The sequence below is a fragment of the Bombina bombina genome, chromosome 2 (genome assembly GCF_027579735.1).
Source record: "Bombina bombina isolate aBomBom1 chromosome 2, aBomBom1.pri, whole genome shotgun sequence".
NCBI classification, from domain to species: Eukaryota; Metazoa; Chordata; class Amphibia; order Anura; family Bombinatoridae; genus Bombina; species Bombina bombina.
The window spans coordinates 970729611-970746043 of record NC_069500.1 but is presented as its reverse complement, the minus strand read 5'-3'; the positions used below and the strand labels follow the sequence as shown (position 1 = coordinate 970746043).

The 16433-nt window shown below is 37.2% G+C and overlaps 1 protein-coding gene across 1 annotated transcript; it reads left to right on the top strand.

The window, feature by feature from the left end:
• Window positions 1-4638: 4638 nt before the first annotated feature.
• On the top strand, window positions 4639-15799 carry LAMTOR3 (late endosomal/lysosomal adaptor, MAPK and MTOR activator 3). Its single transcript, XM_053703481.1, has 7 exons — window positions 4639-4734; window positions 8925-8962; window positions 9243-9277; window positions 10370-10428; window positions 11543-11676; window positions 14834-14897; window positions 15327-15799. Exons 2-7 carry the CDS (start codon window positions 8954-8956, stop codon window positions 15398-15400), a joined length of 375 nt encoding a protein of 124 aa, XP_053559456.1. The 5' UTR covers window positions 4639-4734; window positions 8925-8953; the 3' UTR covers window positions 15401-15799.
• The last annotated feature ends 634 nt before the right edge of the window (window positions 15800-16433 follow it).

The window sequence follows — 16433 nt, the reverse complement described above, 5'->3', positions numbered from 1 at the left end:
ATAAAGGAAAACAGGCTAGAAGGGGAGAATTAACTGGAATTTTGCAGGATATGAGCCAATAATAAGAGGGTGTTCACCCCACTTAATGTCAGTAATTACTGATATAGCAGAAACGTGCCTGATCCACCGCTCAGATTTCCAGAATGTTTGTAGAAAGAGAAAACACCACTTATGATCATTTGTTTTGTGCATACTACCCCTCTACATTAACCCCCTTAGCTGGAGTCTATTGTGGTCTGAATCTATTCAGGGTATGAAATTGGTAGACCCCTTGTTAAATTTTCTGATTGGAACCACCAGTGAAGAAAGCCCTGCAATTGAAGAGAAAAAATAAAATAAAAAAAATTTCAGACATATTTTCTTTAAATGTCTGAAAAAGTATTTTTGAAAAGGATGCATGTGCTATTTGACTACATGAATTGTAGAGACCATGAGACCTAACGTCCGCATCCAAGGCATTGCCAACAGAATTGGGGCATGAAGGAGACTGCTGAAGGAACTGGAAAAGCTCTGTATTTTTGTTGGGAAGGAGTGAACTGACTCCTAGATGATCAGCCATCCTTGAAGCTGAAGGAATTGCAGTAACTTGTCTTTATACTGACAGGCTTGCTTCTCTGAACTGACAAGAAGTTAGATGACTTCTACATAATGAAGAACAAAAATGTCCATTAGACAAAGCTCTGCAATCAAAGGCACCAATGTCTTTGAAAAAGCTCTTGGGCCAGTAGAGACTCTGAATGTCAGCTCACTGAATTTGAAATGCCGGACCACCATAGTGAACCAAAGAAACTGCTGATGAGTCAGAGCCCTGGAACATAAAAAGGATCAATGCAAAGCAAGAATCAGATTTATGACAATGAGTATTGATTCTATTTTGTATTTCCAAACCAGCAAGCGGCTGTTAATGGTCCCTGAGACCCTTGTCCGGCCTCCACGTGCCAACTTTCTTCTTGGCTAGCAGTAGGGATAAATAGAACTCACAAAACCTCAGGGAAACTGGAAAATACTGAATTAGTTTGTTGTGCAAAAGCTTGTCGATGAACTAGAAGACTGTCTTAAATTTTAGCAAATCATTTATGAGTGGTCATGTAAAAAAGAGGAACTGTTTGAAATTCTAGAATATAACAGGACAGAACCTCTAGTACCCAGGCATCTGACAAAGATCTTCTCCAAACATCTCTGAACAGGCGAAGTCTGGCTTCCACATGAGACATCTGAATAGTAACACCATCATTGTGATTTGGTCTACTGAGTTGCAAATACTTGCCCTAGGCAACCTCGAAACTGAGACTTTGATTTCCAGCCTTGGGACCAAAAGCAATTTATGGAAGTCACATACAGTATCTCACAAAAGTGAGTACACCCCTAACATTTTTGTAATTATTTTATTATATTTTTTTCATGTGACAACACTGAAGAAATTACACTTTGCTACAATGTAAAATAGTGAGCGTACAGCCTGTCTAAATCGTTGGCAACAAAAGTGAGTACCCCCTAAGTGGAAATGTCCAAATTGGGCCCAATTAGCCATTTTCCCTCTCCGGTGTCATGTGACTCGTTAGTGTTACAAGGTCTCAGGTGTGAATGGGGAGCAGGTGTGTTAAATTTGGTGTTATTGCTTGTATGAGTGCTGCCAGCATTGCTGCAGAGGTTGAAGGGGTGGTGGGTCCGCCTGTCAGTGCTCAGACCATGCGCTGCACACTGCATCAAATTGGTCTGCATGGCCGTTATCCCAGAAGGAAGCCTCTTCTAAAGATGATACACAAGAGAGCCCGCAAACAGTTTGCTGAAGACAAGCAGAGTAAGGACATGGATTACTGGAACCTTGTTCTGTGGTCCGATGAGACCAAGATAAACTTATTTGGTTCAGATGGTGTCAAGCATGTGTGGCGGCACCCTGGTGAGGAGTACAAAGACAAGTGTGTCTTACCTACAGTCAAGCATGGTGGTGGGAGTGTCATGGTCTGGGCCTGCATGAGAGCTGCCTGCACTGGGGAGCTACAGTTCCTTGAGGGAACCATGAATGCTAACATGTACTGTGACATACTGAAGCAGTGCATGATCCCCTCCCTTTGGAGACTGGGCTGCAGGGCAGTATTCCAACATGATAACGACCTCAAACACACCTCCAAGACGACCACTGCCTTGCTAAAGAAGCTAAGGGTAAAGGTGATGGACTGGCCAAGCATGTCTCCAGACCTAAACCCTATTGAGCATCTGTGGGGCAACCTCAAATGGAAGATGGGAGAGCGCAAGGTTTCTAACATCCACCAGCTCTGTGATGTTGTCATGGAGGAGTGGAAGAGGACTCCAGTGGCAACCTATGAAGCTCTGGTGAACTCCATGCCCAAAAGGGTTAAGGCAGTGCTGGGAAATAATGGTGACCACACAAAATATTGACACTTTGGGCCCAATTTGGACATATCCACTTAGGGGTGTACTCACTTTTGTTGCCAACGGTTTATACATTAATGGCTGTGTGTTGAGTTATTTTGAGGGGACAGCAAATTCACACTGTTATACAGACTGTACACTCATTACTTTACATTGTAGCAAAGTGTCATTTCTTCAGTGTTGTCACATGAAAAGATATAATAAAATATTTACAAAAATGTTAGGAGTGTACTCACTTTTGTGAGATACTGTATCTGTATCCTCTATATTGTGACCTTAATCTGTGGGAGGAAAAAGCAGCCCTGCAAGACCTAGAAGCCTGTGCAATAAAGTTATACTTATCTCTAGTTCTCTTTGAGATCAGGGTTTCAAGCTCCTTACCAAAATCCATTGACCTCTATAAAAAAAAAAAAATTAAATAACCTATATGGTTTATTATACTTAGTGTCCATATTAAATAAAAAAACAGTATTTACCTATAGGTACTCATCTACTGGAATAAACCATCAGAAAGCCAAACCAGTGCTGAAACTTATCAGCAGAGGATCTGGAATAGGGCTATAATGACGACCCAATAGGAAGAGGCAAAGGACAGGTCCCGCCACACCTGTGGAAGGCTTGTGACTAATTCCCAACATGTGAAAAATATGTCACTACTAGGGTTGGCACCTCAGTCATGTTTTCCTGGACACTTATGAGTTACACATGCTGCAGGGTGTGCAGGGAGGAACATGTATTGTGTTTCTGGACAGCACTATTTATATGCACTGTTTATATTCCTCCCTGCACACCATACCCCCCAACTGTCCTGATTTTCGCGGGACAGTCCCGATTTTAGGGGTCTGTCCCAGGTTGCTAGCCATCTGTCCCGCATTGCCCCATGCCGCCTCTTATAACTTTCAGGAGAGCCCCTACTTTAAAACAAAGGCTTGCGCCAAGCAAGATTGTTATGTCTAAAAGAGTAGGGATAAAAAAGTCCATATGCAATACTTCTCTGGGAACATAAATGCAGACACCCCCTAGATGTTCTATGTGCAAATACAGTACATCACCATTAAGTCAGTGACCATCACTGCAACCACCAGGGGGGGGGGGGGGGTGTCCCTCTTGAATTTTGAAATGTTGGGAGGTATGCTGCACACCCTGCAACATGTGTAACATAATATACTCTTTGCCTCCTCCTAGTGGCAGGGAAGAGAAATTAATACACAAACAAAATACAGTACCTCCCATGAAGTGCACGCTTATTCAAGGGTGCTGTTTAACCTTCAGTTACATCTCACATCTCAACACACAGCAGCAATTTAAAGTTAAAATTACCTTTGTTTTCAAGGCATCTGGGTAATGTGTCGAGTAAAGTTTTGGGCAAAAAACATTGCTCTACACATGTCCCTGATGCTTTGAAAATAAGGGTAATTTTAAATTTAAAGTGCTGCTGTGTGTTGAGAGGGAAGAGTAATTCCCAGGAGTAATGAATCGTGGACTCTCACCACCAGTATGAAAGAAAAATTAAATTACCGGAATGTTGTTTAAAATTGAAAGTTCTATCTGAATCATGAACTTGTAATTTTGACTATATGTCCCTTTTGAAAGTTTCTTTCAGGGGACTGGAATGATCAGATCTTTACTGAATAAATAACATTGTCATGGATACAAAACATGACTTTATCTTCAAAAATTAGTATTGACAATAACAAATAGCTCATAGTGCTGAGTCTGACAACTATAGAAATGATCATCCTATAGAAATATATCAGAAGACTATTCGTAATAGGGGATTCACTATTTAAAAAAAAGTGACCATCATAGTAGCTTTAATATTGTTTTGATGTCAGGGCTTGTACATTCTTCTTTCCCTGCAATAATAAAACAAATGCAGATATCTAAGTAAAACGGAAGAGCTGGGTGAGGAAAAAAATAAGTACTTTTTGTGAAAATCCCTTTAAGATTATTTTTGGTACAAGCAGTTTGTTTATTTTGTGGGCGTGTGCCCACTGCACAGAATACTATATTGTTATATAGTATACTGTACTATATATTTTTTTTTTTCGTTCTCTTTAAATCGTGTACACGCCAGTGCCGCAATCTACGAGTGCGCTGCCAGAGATGGATATTGTAGTTGTTTTTTTATTTTTTTTAGAAAATACGTTTTTTTAGACGATTAGTATATTTGCCCTCAGCAAACATGGCTCCCGGGGTTGAAAGAAGGAAGTTACCCTTAAAAAAATTAAAAAAGTCTTGTGACTTCAACTTCCGGTCATATGATTATACCTGGAAGTGCTGTGGTCTCAAAAGAAGACAGGATACCTTGCATAGTGCTGATTAACAGGATTTCTGAAGGTAATTCAGAAATCAGTATACGGCGAATATACTCTCATATGTGATGTACATCACATTTGGTTTGTTTTGATGTGGTTACATAAATATATGTGTTTATTTTTCCAAAGAAAACATGTCAGTAATGGGAATTTGCTAAAATATGCAGTAGAAAGTGGCAGCAGGCAGTAGTTGGTATGTTTAATTCTATGGAGACTGTTCATTTTAATTTTTAATCACATCCTCTTCAGTGTCTTGCATTTGGCATCAAATAAATATTTGCATGTCCTTTACCAGTGAATCCTTGATATGGCAGCAGTTTTTTATGTTTTGTGGTTGGTATTGTTTTTGTTTACATTTGTTTGCTTTAGCAGCAAGTATTTGTTTTATTTTATATATGGTATAGACTATAACCTTTCTAGGCTTTGCAATAAAAGATTCATGCCATGAAACACTATGTATTGGTAAATTCAGCCTCATAAATGCTGCAAATTAGTATGAAATTTTAAGTATCGACCCTGCACTACTGTGGGTTTAAACTCCATAAAGGGTATAAACACACAGTAGAAGTAAAGCTCGGGACCTGCTGATCTCAAGCGGAAACTGCCACCACTAGTTGCACAACTCTGCAGTTTAACTTGCGCTGCTTATTGTTCCTTTTAATGAGAAAATATTTAAAAAGAGATTAAATCTCTGGACACAACTACAATACTATGATTATGACTTTTGTCCTGTGTCCACAGCTCTCTTAAAAGTAGTTTGTATTTTAACCCCTTACTGGTGTTTGTTGGTCAAGCTCCACATCTTCATACTGGGCACTGCAGACATAACCTGCAAACAATTATTTCAGGGAGGTGTGCCCCCCTGCCCCAATTCAGAATTCCTTACTGCTCTGATTATGAAATAGTTGAGAATGTTATCACAAAAAGTATGTGAGAAAAAAAAAATACCCATATAAATAAAAAAGACAAGATGAACCAGCTCAAACCCAATATGATAATATAATGGATAACCCTGGATATCTAAAAAATAATCCAGGGGTGCAAGGGGGCATAATAAATATCATATCATATATAGATATTAGGTACTGGCAGCAGTCTGCCAGTACCCAGTTTGCTGCAAAATTGGCAATTTAAAAATAAAATAAAAGTCCCATTTTTTTTTCTGTAGTGCAGCTGCCCCCCCTCAATACACTACCCCCTCCCACTCCCAGATCCCTTTCTGTTAACGGATCCCACTCATTGCCCCTCCACCCTCAATGATGCTTTTTTTTCCTTTTATTATTTTGGGCTTCCCTGTAGCATGGCCGAGCAGTCCCACCCACTCCCACCCTCCTCCTGCCATGGGCCGCCTCCCTTATTTACACTCCCACCCACCAACGATCGGCACCACCGGTGTGCGATGTAAAGAGGGCCACATAGTGACCCTCTCTGCATCGACAACTCTGCAAATCTGTTTCTGCAGTGCCCCACTATAGCTATTTTGAGCGAGATCGTGGCAGAGAGAAGCCCAGAACTGCAGCGACGTACAGGGTTAAGTACAACCTCTCTTCAAATGGAATTTATATTTAAGAAATACATTAGAAGTTGAGTGACAAAGAAGAAATTTAAAGGGACACGAAACCCCGAATTTTGCTTTCATGATTCAGATACATGCAATACACACCTTTGCAATGCAATTCTATTTTCAGGGTTGCTTCATTCTCTTGGTATCCTTTGTTGAAGCAGCAACAATGCACTACTGGGAGCTAGCTAAGCACATTAGATGAGCCAATGACAACGGATATATATGTGCAGCCACTAATCAGCAGCTAGATCCCAGTAGTGCATTGCTGCTCCTGAGCCTACCTAGGTATGCTTTCAACTAGGGATGCACCGAAATTTCGGCCGCAGAAAGTTTCAGCCGAAAATAGCATTTTTTGTTATTTCGTTTTTCGTTTTTTTTGCCTTTTATTTTCGGCAAAATTATTGTGTAGCATATTTTAAATTTGATGCCAGCCTAGAGCTGCTGTTTGAGTTCATTACTTGACTTACTGTTTTGCATATAATAGTTTTCTAGGACTATACTTTATTTTAATAATTGGTAACAAAACAAAAACGGTTAAAGCTAATTCTTTTACACAGAACTAAATAAAGAATAATACTTAGCGATGCACCAAAATTTGGGCCGCCGAAAATGTGCAATTCCAATTTCGGCCCAAAATGGCTAAAAATGTACAGCCCTCCCCTAGTCTATTGAGTTACATGTCTATCCTTAGCATAAGGTGAGCAGCACAGAACTGGCATGGTACACAGAGCACACACATAAGTACCATTACATGATGATATTTGAAACCAGCAGAGAAGGAAACCAAAGTTCTGAATAGTGAATACAAAAATCAAAGGAGGATAAGTAACATGTTTATAAACACTTGATATTATCAGAAACAGCCCTAAGCACACACAGTGAATATCTTTAAGCCTTATATACAGTGCTCATACATCAGCCTCTTGTGCGTAGACATTCTATTCGCCTGAGGCAAATATGCGTGCACACTTTATAAGCATAAGCCCCAAGCTCGCACACAGTTGGTACAAATTAGCACCCACCAGACAGTGTACACAAAAAAGCACAGTAACTTTCTATAACCACCGTGCACGTAAGGTCATAGCTAAGTCCGGTAGTCCTGGTGATAGGCAGACTCTATTCGGGGCTCCGGACATATAATGTGGTGGGTCAGTGTGAGACATGAACTAGGAACTAGGCGGAGATACGATGAGAGACGATCAGGTGCAACCACGCCCATCGCACAGATAACTACACCAAAAAACAAAACACATGTCTACCTCGTATTGTTGTCTGGCTATAACCACGCTCTCCCTTATAGAGCTCCAGTTTCACTGCAGATCACGCCCTACTGTACAAGTAACCATGTCCATTTGTTGGAGCTTTCCCGCCTATAAGCTCTCTCAGCTACACACACACACTGTAGTTAAAAAAGAAAAAATCAATTTCGGTTTCGTTTCGGTTTTCGGCCAGGATCATCCTGAATTTTTGGTATCGGTTTCGGTCCAGAATTTTCATTTCGGTGCATCCCTACTTTCAACAAAGGATACTAAGAGAAGGAAGCAAATTAGATAACAGAAGTAAATTGGTTTAACATTTCTGCTCTATCTGAATTATGAAAGTGAAGGTCAATTTAGATGAATCAGTGCCCGGTTTTTAATAATCGTATTAAAAACAAGGGCACTTTAATTTATCAAAATTGACATTTCACTTGTTTTCTTCAAATACTTACCTTTTAATCTTTACAGCCGCTCCAGCGATTTCCCTCAGCCGTCGGAAGCCTCTTCATATGTCAGAAATGACAAATCCGGCTTCCTCCAATCACGGCTTCACCCCGGGGGAATCATGGCCTGAGGCAACGCCGTGATTGGAGGAAGCCGGATTCGTCATTTTGGAACTGCGAAGAGGGCTTGCGGCGGGCGGAGGAAGCGCTGCAGCGGCTGTCAGGATTAAAAGATAAGTATTTAAAGAAAATGAGTGAAATGTCAATTTTGATGAATTAAAGTGCCCTTGTTTTTAATACGATTATTAAAAACCGGGCACCGATTCATCTAAATTGACTTTGACTTTACTGTTTCTCTAAGGCAGTAGTTCTCAAATGCTAAAAGTCTAATATTTATTACAAAGTCTAAACAAATATCAAATTGTATCTAAGCAAAATCCATGTTCTGTGTAACTCAGTATTAAAGGGACACTGAACCCAAATCTTTTCATTCGTGATTCAGATACAGCATGCAATTTTAAGCAACTTTCTAATTTACTCCTATCATCAATTTTTCATCATTCTCTTGCTATCTTTATTTGAAAATCATAAATGTAAATCTTAGCAGCCAGCCCATTTTTAGTTCAGCACCACGGATAGCGTTTGCTTATTGGAGGCTGGCATTTACCCACCAATAAGCAAGCATAACCCAGGGTCTCAACCAAAAATGGGCCGGCTCCTATGCATCACATTCTTGTTTTTTAAATAAAGATAGCAAGAGAACGATGAAAAATTGATAATAGGAGTAAATTAGAAAGTTGCTTAAAATTGCATGCTGTATCTGAAACATTAAAGAAACCATATGGGTTCAGTGTCCCTTTAAATGAGCTGTTCTGTTCTTCACAAGGCCTGTTCATTTTTTGTTTCCGGTTATGCAATTAATGCGCTCCTCATGATTTCTCCACAGGTCTGTGAAACCGTACACCGATTATTGATATGGCAGAAGTAAGTACCCAGTAATAAATACATATACACATATACATACAGGGTCACTAGTGATACAATTAAATGCTCTCACTAATGGTTCTGTTTTTTTAAATAAAAGTGCTATAAATGATGATTGATTTGGTGTAACCATATGTTTTTCTTGCTCCGTGTACATTGTATTCTTTTGTTTAGCAGACATACTCCTGTCACTTGCTGTGGTGTCTGTCTTTTATTTATAATAGTTCTTAGATGTGCAATAAACTGGCAGACATTTAATTATTCTGATTTCCCTGGTTAGGACTTGAGAAGATTTCTGTATAAAAAGCTTCCGAGGTAAGATTTCTAGACATTTTAAATGTTTGTTCTATGTTTTCTATACGTTTCTAAGGGTTGTTTGGGTTTAAAAGTAACACGCAACTCAGCATTTTTCGTTCATGATTTAGGCTAGAGAGTGTGTAAAATATAAAATAAAAAAAACATACACTGTGCAAATACTGCTGCCATCTAGTGCTCAAAAGTATATAACATTTTAAAAAAAATTGTAAAACTTGTGTCATATTCCGCTCCACGTGTATGTTTCTGCTCTTACTTAGATATGCTCTTTAACAAAAGACACCAAGACTCAGTTGTTGACTCACTTATTTGTATTATACATCCAGTTCTTGGTTAGTATATTACTAATATTTAAGTTACTGTAGGCTTTTATTTATGTAGCAAAATACATTTGTTTTAGAGATATAATTCAGTCACTGAGTCATAACTTATATGTATCGTTATTTCTATATATATATATATATATATATATATATATATATATATATATATATATATATATATATATATATTATATTATATATTAAAGGGACACTTTGAGATAGTAATATAAAATGATAAATCACATATATAAACAAAACTCTGAAATATACATTCATTATTTATTTGGTCCCCTTTTCCTGTAATTCCAATATGAAATTGTAAGCATTTCAGTTCCTGTTATAATAGTGTTCTGCACTTTCCTTTCTATTACACACAGCCATTGGCTGCACACTCTAGTGACCTTTTTATTATTGTCCCTAATTGGACCTAGCAGAGAACGTAACCTAAGTTACAACATGGCAGCTCCCATTGTTTTATAAATCCTAAAACTTTACACTTACTTTGTCAATATTTAAACAACTAATGAAACTAAAACAACATCTTCATGTTATTCTCAGACTAATCTTTTCATTGAGTGCATCATTCTATCTAGCATTTATTTAGTGTTTAATGTCCCTTTAATCCAATATTAATTGTTCAACTTATTTAGTTTTAGAATTTGATGTACTACTATTAAGGCTGTTGTACATTTACATTTTGTTAGTTTCTGAAGAGAGAGACGTGAATATTAAAATGAACATTTCTGATATCTTTTATTACTTTTTTCAGTGTGGAAGGACTTCATGCTATTGTAGTGTCAGACAGGGATGGCGTGCCAGTTATAAAAGGTAATTAACAGTGTTCTGTTTTTGTTGGTAAGTCCCAGATAATTACGGAGGTAACATACAGAGAACAACACCTACCCTTAAATGAACATTGTTATACAAAAATGACAAGCTCTAGTTTGTTGTAGCCACTCTTACATTACTGATCCTACCTATGTGTTTACACACAAAGGATTTGTAAAGTCCTGTTTGGGAGCTGCAAGCGTAAAAACTCTCCTGCAGGAAACCACCATTCGTTATGACTGCGGCTTCTGATTGGCTCACCGGCAGTTTCCCTGCAGCTTTTGATAAAAACTTTTACCTTTATAAATATGCAGTAATGCAAATATTACAGTTTCTAACATATTAGAAAATGCAAATTTGGCCATAATAAATAAATATATATATATATAGTTCACTAGTGTATCGTCACTATGTTGGCATCATTGTGGCTGCCACTGTATAAAATGTTTCAGTGGGTATAATTTGCATCTGCAGCACAGGGTACATTGCTAAGGTCAAACATCCAGAGATGCATCCAACGGGGTAAATGTATCCCTAGCCTCCGGTTGTAGCCCTTTCTGCCGTTTGGTGGGTAACGCCTTACCACCATTTACCATTAGTAGGACAATCTCAATATGGACGAGATATTCACTATCACAGTGCAGTCATGATATTGTTCATAATAATGCGTTTACAATGCAAATAGGTACACAGTAAAGGAATTTTAAAATAAATTCCTCTACAACTATAAGGGGTACTGTGTATTGTATTGAAATGTTTCCTAAATGATTAAGCTATAATTTTAAAGCTGTTGGGTAAAATGTACTTACGTTAAATAACAATTGCCTAAATATGTACAAATTCCCTTCTATTCTGTGATCCAGCTTGCAATAGGCTTAGTAGTAAAAAATTGTGGCTATGTCTCCAGACTAACCTTTCCGTTAGGAGGTACACATTATGGCTATAGAAAAATAAACTTATACCATCCCTTCTAAAACTGAGCAAAGACCTTATCTATAGTTCTAACTTGGTTGAAGACTCTGTTTTGTTTTAATGCAGTTACCTATGTTAATCATTGTTAACATGTGTATATAGTAAATAATGTGTGACAAATCTTTTATTTGTCCTTTAATAGTTGCCAATGAGAATGCACCTGAGCATGCCTGGCGACCAAGCTTCTTGTCTACATTTGCACTGGCGACTGACCAGGGAAGTAAGTTAGGACTTTCCAAGAACAAGAGCATCATCTGTTACTATAACACTTACCAGGTATTGAGTTATTCTGTATTGTCATGATATACTTTTCTGTGCATGTATTCAACCAGGGTTTTAAATTTCTTACATCTGTGTGTGTGTGTGTATACATACACATTAGGGGTGCACATCTTCACTGGTCTCACGATTCGATTTGATTCTGCGATGCATCACGATTCCTCCCATCATTTTCATGAACTTGTTCTATTCCATATTTTATATATATATATATATACATATATATATATATATATATATATATATATATATATATATATATATATATATATTCTTTCAAACAACTGTGAAAGATGGGACATCACTCATAAACATAATACAATATGCACAGATAGAAATTTATCTGTAGATGTATTTAAAAAGGAAAGTGTAAATGCACAATGAAAAATAATGAGAGGTAATGGTCAACTTGGAGGCTGGAAAATACTTGATTCACCACAAAGAAAGTTGCAACTGAAACTTTCAAGGCCTTGTTAACTAGGTGTTCTGTCATGACTCGATACATATAATACACTGTACCTTTGTCAGTTTTCGAATTATTTTTCCCCGTTTTCTATCATTTATAGATTTTTCCTAACATACATTATCTTTATTTATTTAACAAAATTAAATATTCATCCCAATCTTCAACCAGTGTAGTTTGTGTTACATCACTTAATAAGTTGCTAACAACCCTTTAGATGCTCCAGTGAACACTCCACATGAGAAAGGGTTAACTCTGTTAGAAAACTAGCAGAGGTGTTGGCAGATTCTTTTGTTAGAAAGGACTAGTTAATAATGTCTGGCCCATGTCATCCATTTCTCCCCTTAACCCATAAAGTGGCAGTTCCTTCTCAAATCAGTGTGAATATTGTATATACTCAGCCGAAACCAGGAAGGAAATAGTGAATCCTCCAACTCAGGAAGGCTTTGCACTGTCTACTGGAGGCCGGCCTCGAACTGCGTGATGGGAGATGTAGTCTGCCCGATCTTATCATCCTTAACACTAGGGTTGCACCGATACTAGTATCGGTATCGGTACCGATACCAAGTATTTGCATGAGTACTTGTACTCGTGCAAATGCACCGATACTTATACCGATACCTCCACTTCCTACCCAAATGCTATCTTGTGGCATTTTTTCAAACTGCATATTCCCATTTCATTTTAAGCTGAAGTGGAGACTAAACTAAAAATTGTTTACTACTGTTCTGCCAATACAAATTGCTGTTATTTGTATTATTGTAGGAGAGATCACTGTACCTTGTTCAGACAAACCCCTGAAGTACTGGGCAGTTAATAAACTGAGATTTCCAGCTCTGGCTAAAATGGTCCAAAAATATATTTCTGCCCCATGCAGTATTGTGGAAAGTGAAAGACTGTTCAACTTAGAGTCAAACCTCCTTACTGATACCAAAAACAGACTTATAGCTGATCATGCAGAGATGCTTCTGTTCTGTTCCTTAAAAAGAACTTGCCACTAACTTTTGAAAAATTATTCTAATTGCTAAATTGCCTTTTTTACTGATAGTTCTCATCTTGCACAATGATGTTCAAAACATACTGTACTCTGAGGAACATCCATAGGTTAGCTTATATAATTGCAGGAAGAGTACTCATGGCAAAAATTAAGTTAATTCCAATGAACACTAATCCTGCAATTATAGGACTAGATTTAGATTACATTTGATTGGTAAGCTTTATCAATGCTTTGTTCACATTTCCAACTCCATAGACTTTAGCATAGCATTGGTAAAACTTACCAGTCAAATGTAATTTAGCCCATAGTGGTGTTCCCCATGATTAAACAGTGCACTGTTCTATTTTTCTATTTTTTACTGTATTGCACTTTTAGTTGGTTGTGATTTTATATTTGTTATTTGTTGTTATTATGAATATATTTTATTGTAATATTTTTTTATTTATAAACATGTTCTGTGAACTTTATGACAAATAAAACTGTTTTATTATTTCATAATGTCTTTTAAGTTACAGTCCTTCATAATTATAAAGAAGGGATCTTAAATAATTAGTCTGTATTGTGTTTGGTTAACTGTCACATGACATTAAAAAAAAAAAGTATCGGTAATTGGTATCGGCGAGTATTTGAAAACAAGTATCGGTACTTGTACTCTGTCTTAAAAAAATGGTATCGGTGCAACCCTACTTAACACTGTCCCAGAGGAAGCTGGGATACATGCGCGCATACATTCTGAGATTTCATAGCCTTCCCCTTAGCTGGGCCCCACACCGCACAGCTCCGCTCCATGTCCTGGTTCCGTCAGCGAGAGGCGGGGTCACGTGACGTTGCTCGATGATGTCGTGCAAACTAAGTGAAAGTCTGTGTAAATTTGTCAAGGGACTTTAAACAGTATGAGATTGTAATATAAAATGTCTAATTATGTGTAGAAAAAAAAAAAAACTTTGCAATTTCATTAATTATTTTGTTGCCTTTTCCTGTAATTTAGCTCAGAAGTTTCTATGAATACTAGGCAGCACCATGTTAAAACCTAGGTTTTACCATATCTCTTTTGCTAAGGACAATTGGTAATATATTTAAAACGGGCAATAAAGTGTTTAAACACATTGTGCAAACAATGTCTTAAGGGAGAACCTGTTAGGTAGTTACTTTAACATTCTCATATTTCACACACTTATGGTGTGTACAGTTCAGTGTGAAATTACTGTGTCCTATTAACTTGAATGTATCAATCTGATAATGTATATTAGATAGTCATAAGTGTGAATATATCCATAATAAGAGTCGCGATATAAGTATTAATCCCACTGTTTATCACTACATAACATGAATAACTAACAATGTAGCAAACGGACCGCTTGAACACAACGCAAATGGCGATGATAACACATGTAGATAGTGCAAGGTGGACAGATTAAATACCAAATATCATACATGCTAGGTAGTTTTCCAAAATGAGTGGGGTGCTATGTGTATTTAATTCAATCCACTATAATTAAAAAAAAAAAAAAAAACGAGGATCCTATAGCTCCTCTGGCTAGCTCCCTGACATGTTTCGCGATTTAACGCTTTATCAAAAAACATATCCATTTCCTTATGTTTGTTAAAAGATTGTCCTATAAAATTCTCTACAAGTTTTACCATGTTCTGAATAGTGACACATTTATTTTCTTTTTATATATATATATATATAGGTAATTCAGTTCAACCGGTTGCCTTTGGTAGTAAGTTTTGTAGCAAGCAGCAATGCAAACACAGGTAAATTCTTTATACATTCTTTTTTTTTTGTTTCTTTAAAATGGTTATTTCAATTTTTATTTCAGATTGTTGTTTTGGAGTTAATAAGCTTGGCTGTGAGCCTTTTGTTTTTATTATAGACCCATTCATTTGTCTGTAGCAGCAACTCACAATTATCAAAATATATTGATGCAATTATTGAAAATGTGTTGTGTTAGCAGAATAACCAAATTAATATTCAGCTTTGTTTTGTCATCTTTGCTTTTTAATATTGGTTTCCTAAAAAAAAAAAACACTACTTGAAGACAGATTTAAAAAAGTGTACTACTTGTGTTTTTTAATGTGTGTTAATCTTTCTGGTAAATATTACATTTCTTTTCTCGTGTTGTAATTTTTCTAGTTTGTGTAATCAGACTGATGTTTTTTTTCATTATTTATATCCCTGTGCAGGGCTGATTCTCAGCTTAGAGAAGGAACTTGGGTCGCTGTTTGAGGAGCTGAGGCAGGTGGTGGAGATTTCTTGATCTGCACGTATGTTCTATAGTCACAGCACTTTTTCAAGGACTGTCAGCACAAAAGCAATGTTTTTCTATTTAAAGTGACAAAATCTGAAGTTTTATAAACACCAGAGAGAGTCTATCTTCTTAACAATACTACACAACTATACACTTATACATGTACGGCTTTTGTTCTGTGAAATGAGCTTGCTAACAACTGCATGTTGTCTGTTCTACTTATTATAAGGACAACTAAGCAGATGGTGTTTGGTGCAAAGCTGGAAGATGAAGTGCGGAGAGAGAGACCTTTAGAAACAATGTAACTTACCAATAAAGTTGATGCTTGTTTTTGAAATGTGAAATATTGTTTTCTTTACTTCTTTAATAATTCTGGTATCAGGTGAATAAACTATTTTTGGAGATGTAGCTTTGCCTAGTTTTGCTTGTGTTCTTAAAGGGTAATAAAGCAGTGTACAAATGCTTGCAGACAGCTGGCTGAGCATCATGGGAAATAGTTTGAGGATATCTGCTCTAGTGTGTTTGAGCTGATCATGGTGAGTATTGGTGGCTACACGTATACCACATCTTATATTATGCAATGCTCCCCTTGTTATTACCAAACTCACATTAACCATCATCGTACTAGATAATAAGTGCTTCCCGCTTGTGATTCTCATACTAATATTTCAGTTTGTACAAGCATAAATCTGGCTCTGAAAAGATTTGAAGTCAACAAGGAGCCGCCTACTTCTGCATATGGCAGTTAACAGAGCACAATTGTGCTTCTTGTCATTGGGCCAACTGATTTGTTTAGCTAGCTCCCAGTGGCGCATTTTCTCCTTAATTAATGCATAAAAGTATTGAATAGGAGAATTTTTGTTATATACATTTATTAGCAAATATGCTTCTAATTAAAGCTATAGCTGTTTTAAATGTGTATTTAAGTATGCACCGTGCCTAAGGTGCTTGTATCCTCTGGTAATTACTCAATTTGTTAATTGCTGACATGATACAAGCCCCACTTGCTCTCTGAACAATTGCAGTATTTAAAATGCTGGGG

Excerpts from the sequence above, each read along its gene's own strand:
- LAMTOR3 (XM_053703481.1), top strand. Across the intron at positions 10,429-11,542 it reads TGGCGTGCCAGTTATAAAAG|TTGCCAATGAGAATGCACCT; the intron begins GTAATTAACAGT and ends GTCCTTTAATAG. Across the intron at positions 11,677-14,833 it reads GTTACTATAACACTTACCAG|GTAATTCAGTTCAACCGGTT; the intron begins GTATTGAGTTAT and ends ATATATATATAG.